General features: G+C 48.5%; 1 protein-coding gene across 3 annotated transcripts in view; it reads right to left on the bottom strand.

The window, feature by feature from the left end:
- The window catches only part of Aox1 (aldehyde oxidase 1), a 76,165-nt gene that overhangs the window by 30,082 nt on the left and 42,395 nt on the right, over positions 1-3,688 (bottom strand). For all 3 annotated transcript variants that reach the window (XM_021197507.2, XM_029538920.1, XM_029538921.1), the window contains one exon: positions 658-754. In XM_021197507.2, coding sequence (XP_021053166.1) covers positions 658-754 — 97 coding nt within the window. The remainder of the gene's footprint in view (positions 1-657; positions 755-3,688) is intronic.

Raw genomic sequence — 3,688 nt, 5'->3', positions numbered from 1 at the left:
CCCTCCCTCCCTCCCTCCCTCCCTCCTTCCCTCCTTCCTTCCTTCTTTCCTTCCTTCCTTCCTCTCTCTTTTTTTGGTAAGGTTCCCTGGGTGATTCTGACCCTCATACTTTGTCTTAACTCCTCTACTCATGTCATTTTTGACTTTGCTGGTTTGGTGCCTTGCCATTTCTTTTCCAATATGGTTTCCTAGCTGCCTCTTGTAAAAGAGATAATATTGGCTTGAGAGGACGGGCCTTTCTCATTTTCTCTTTGTTTCTCAACAGCCAGGGGGACATCAAGAGATGCCCGGTGGTTGCATAATTGATTTAGAAGCTATGGGAAACCACCTCATGAAAGCCAAAGGACCAGAAGAGAAGCCTAGGAGGACACTTTTCGAAGTAGTTGACACCAGCCAGATACCACACCTCAGAATTATGTACTTGGTGACACTATCCTTCAACAATGAGGTTCAAGGCAGGCTGGGGAGGGACGAGAAGAGCTGTTTCTGGGCTCTTCACACCGCGTGTGGGTTCACACCGCGTGTAGGTTCACACCACGTGTGGGTCCAAGGTTCCCACTCTCTGGGAGCAACGTCCGCTGAGGCTGTTGGATGGGTTCTAGAAGGTGAAGGAAGCCCCAGAAAGTTGCCTGCTGCTAGTGCTGAAGAAAGTTTTACCTTCAAGAATTTGATCAACGATTTTAAATGCTTCGTCAACATTCCCACACTCCAGTTTCCGTTCTGACTCGAAGAAGGACTTGTGTTGTGTTGCTTCCTGGAGAGAGAACAGAAAAGTGAGACAGCCTCCAGAGAAAAGCCTGCCTCGTGGAGTCGCAGGTCCTGTGGGAAACGCTGGGTAGCGATTTCTCCTGTGGGGTCCAGGTTCTCTCCCCGCGGTGCGGTGCTTGGTGCTGAAAGCCAAGCTTCAGAGGCTCTCCAAGGAGCAAATGCAAATGTACCCAGTAAGTCTAAGCACACTGAGTCTGCTCAGAAAATACCTGCTGCGAGCGGCTACAGAACAGAACCATTGTTTCCCCCCCCCCCCCACCCTCCGCTGACAGTTCTCTGGGATTAATAAACCGTTGTATGCAGCCAAGGCTGACTCAGACCCAGACAGAGTTATCTATCCATAGCCCCTTTCCCACCTCCTAGTGTTTGACTGTAAGCCTCTCTCAGCATCAAGTGGCAGGCACACAAACAGCTTAAGGTGAAATGAGACAAGTAAAGGGCCCTGTGGCATAAATGTCATGTAAATGCTAGCTAAAACCACTAATGACTGGAGACACAAGCTCTGCCTGCTAAACTCCTGCTCCTTCTTCAGGGCCCTGAGCATTTTATTTGCACAGGGCACTGCAGTGGACAGGGGCCACCTGCCCTGGATTGATGGTTCACATATGGCTTGCCTGGATACCACAAGTCTATGTACACACTGGCTTCCCTGCCGTCCAATAGAGAAGCACTTCAGCAGACACAGTCAGGGCTTCAGCTGCAACCCCAAGTCTTAAAATTATTCTCTACCACAGATAACCAGCCATCTGTGAAGCTGCTGGCAGCTGGGGATTCTCCCAATTCCGGATCCCTCTGGCCACCAGAAACTGTATAGATGCTGCCTCCTCTCCGGGCACCTTGTAGATAGTCTTCTGTGATTCTGTCATTTCTTCTACTGAAGGGCTATGATCTTTGGTGGAATGTTTGCTCCATGCCCATGGGGAGCCCTGTTAGCTTCTGGTGGGGATAATAGTTGTCTGATGTCATAGGATTGCTGGGAGCACTTAGTGAGGTAGTATGAAATCAACTTAACACCATGCCAGGCACGCCTGCAGAGCGCTGTTCCTGCATTGACCATTGATCACAGATCTATTGCTGCTGATAGTTGTAGAGAGGTTCTGAGAAGGGCACCTTTTTTTTTTCTCACTTGTTCCAAGAATCTGGGTAGAGTTTTTCCGTTCATAGTTCTAAGAAGCATTCGCTGGAGGAAGCCGTCAGTTACTGACGCAGGTTAATTGTTTCCAGTCCCTTTTGCTGAGTACACTCAGCCCTGCTTTTTGAAAAAATTAACCAAAAGTTCGGATATGGCAGGGTTTTGTTGTTTAAGTGACTTTTCTACTCTTTTTGTAAGAGTTAATCTTTTCGAGTCTCACTTGCTGACCGTTCTTTGGGTGACTCTGAATCAATTTCCTGAGTCCTCTTAGCTGGAAAGTGGTCAGTGGAGAGCAACGTGCTGAGAGCTGGGTGAGGCTCCTGCGGAAGTGGGCAGGTAAGTGACCTTGGAGAGCTTAACCTCTAACCACAATGAGAGGTGACACTTTCATGCAATACCAATATTTGATGTTTTCTGGCAAGCAAGTGGGGAAAGGGCTCATGTGCAACTTTAATTTGGCTGTGAAGCCAAAGGGGCAAAGTGGATAAAGATTACAGACAGAAAATTGATGAAGCACTCATCGCTCACGTCATCCCTTTTCAAAAGTAATTCTAGCTCAAAAGCAGACATTACACGGAAAGGGTAGAACAGGATGAAACGCGGGGCTGCAAGAAGCGGAGACGACAAAGGAGGTTTGGATTGCACTCTGGCCAGAGAATCAGCAACACTTCTTACTGTTGTCCTCTTGGCGTGATTTTACTTTAATTTGAAAACACTAAGGGAACTTTCCAGAGCCAAGGGCCACGTTCCCAGGAGCAAAGCACCACAGGAAGCCGACCCAAGGCCAAGTCGGGAAGACACTGATCCTGGCCAACCGCTTTCTCACTTTAGATAAAGACAACCCACACAACACACCCGTGCCACTGAAAGGCCTCTGCTGCCAAGGACGGCGCCCGGCAGGCCTGCCCCTGTCCTCTACCGAGGCTCTCTCTCCTGTTCTGAGAGGGGCTCACCTCAGAGCACGGATGCCATTACATCCTGGAAACTTTGCTTCTGTACGAAAATTAAGATAAAAATGTACGATTCCAGGGTTTTGGGGGGTTTGTTGTTGTTGTTGTTGTTTAGTTGCCAAAATTCTGTAGGCATCATATGATCCATGTCTCGTGAGTATTTAAGATTTGCATGAAAGAATATTAAAGGAGTGTCTGTGGTATTTGCTACATGGAATATCTTATGGATACCCACTGTGTACCTGTCAAAGCAAGAGAGACTACAAGTCAGAGCTGCAGGACTGGTTATGCTATCCCAGCTGCCTGACCAGCGTTCTTACCTTTCCCCTTCCAAGCCATACTATTATCTTTGTTTAGGTCTCTACACCCCAGACAGCCCAGGTACTTCATAGAGACCTGCCCCACCCCCACCTTAGTTGTGATAACAGATCTTCTGTGCATCTGGTCAGACATTGATCCAGAGAGGGATGTGGGCCTGAAGTAGCCAAATGAGCCTGGATCTCAGACATGTTTGACTTGCTGGGACAATAGTGTACCACTCATCACAAACATGAACAGAGAAGCCAGGATTCCTGGCTGCCCTGGAGCAACAGGGGAGAAAGCTGGGTTGTGAGCACCAGAGAAGAGATTGAAAGAACCAGGTTCCCATGGAAATTGCCAGTACACGTTGAGCCGACAGATACTTTGTGCAGAAGCCTACTGTATCAGATCTCCCTATTCCTGTGCATACCATCAGATCGCCCTACTCCAGGCATACCATCAGATCTCCCTATTCCAGGCATACCATCAGATCTCCCTACTCCAGGCATACTATCAGATCTCCCTACTCCAGGCATAC

This window comes from Mus pahari, chromosome 5, assembly GCF_900095145.1.
Source record: "Mus pahari chromosome 5, PAHARI_EIJ_v1.1, whole genome shotgun sequence".
Lineage (NCBI taxonomy): Eukaryota > Metazoa > Chordata > Mammalia > Rodentia > Muridae > Mus > Mus pahari.
This window is presented reverse-complemented; position numbering and strand designations above follow the sequence as displayed.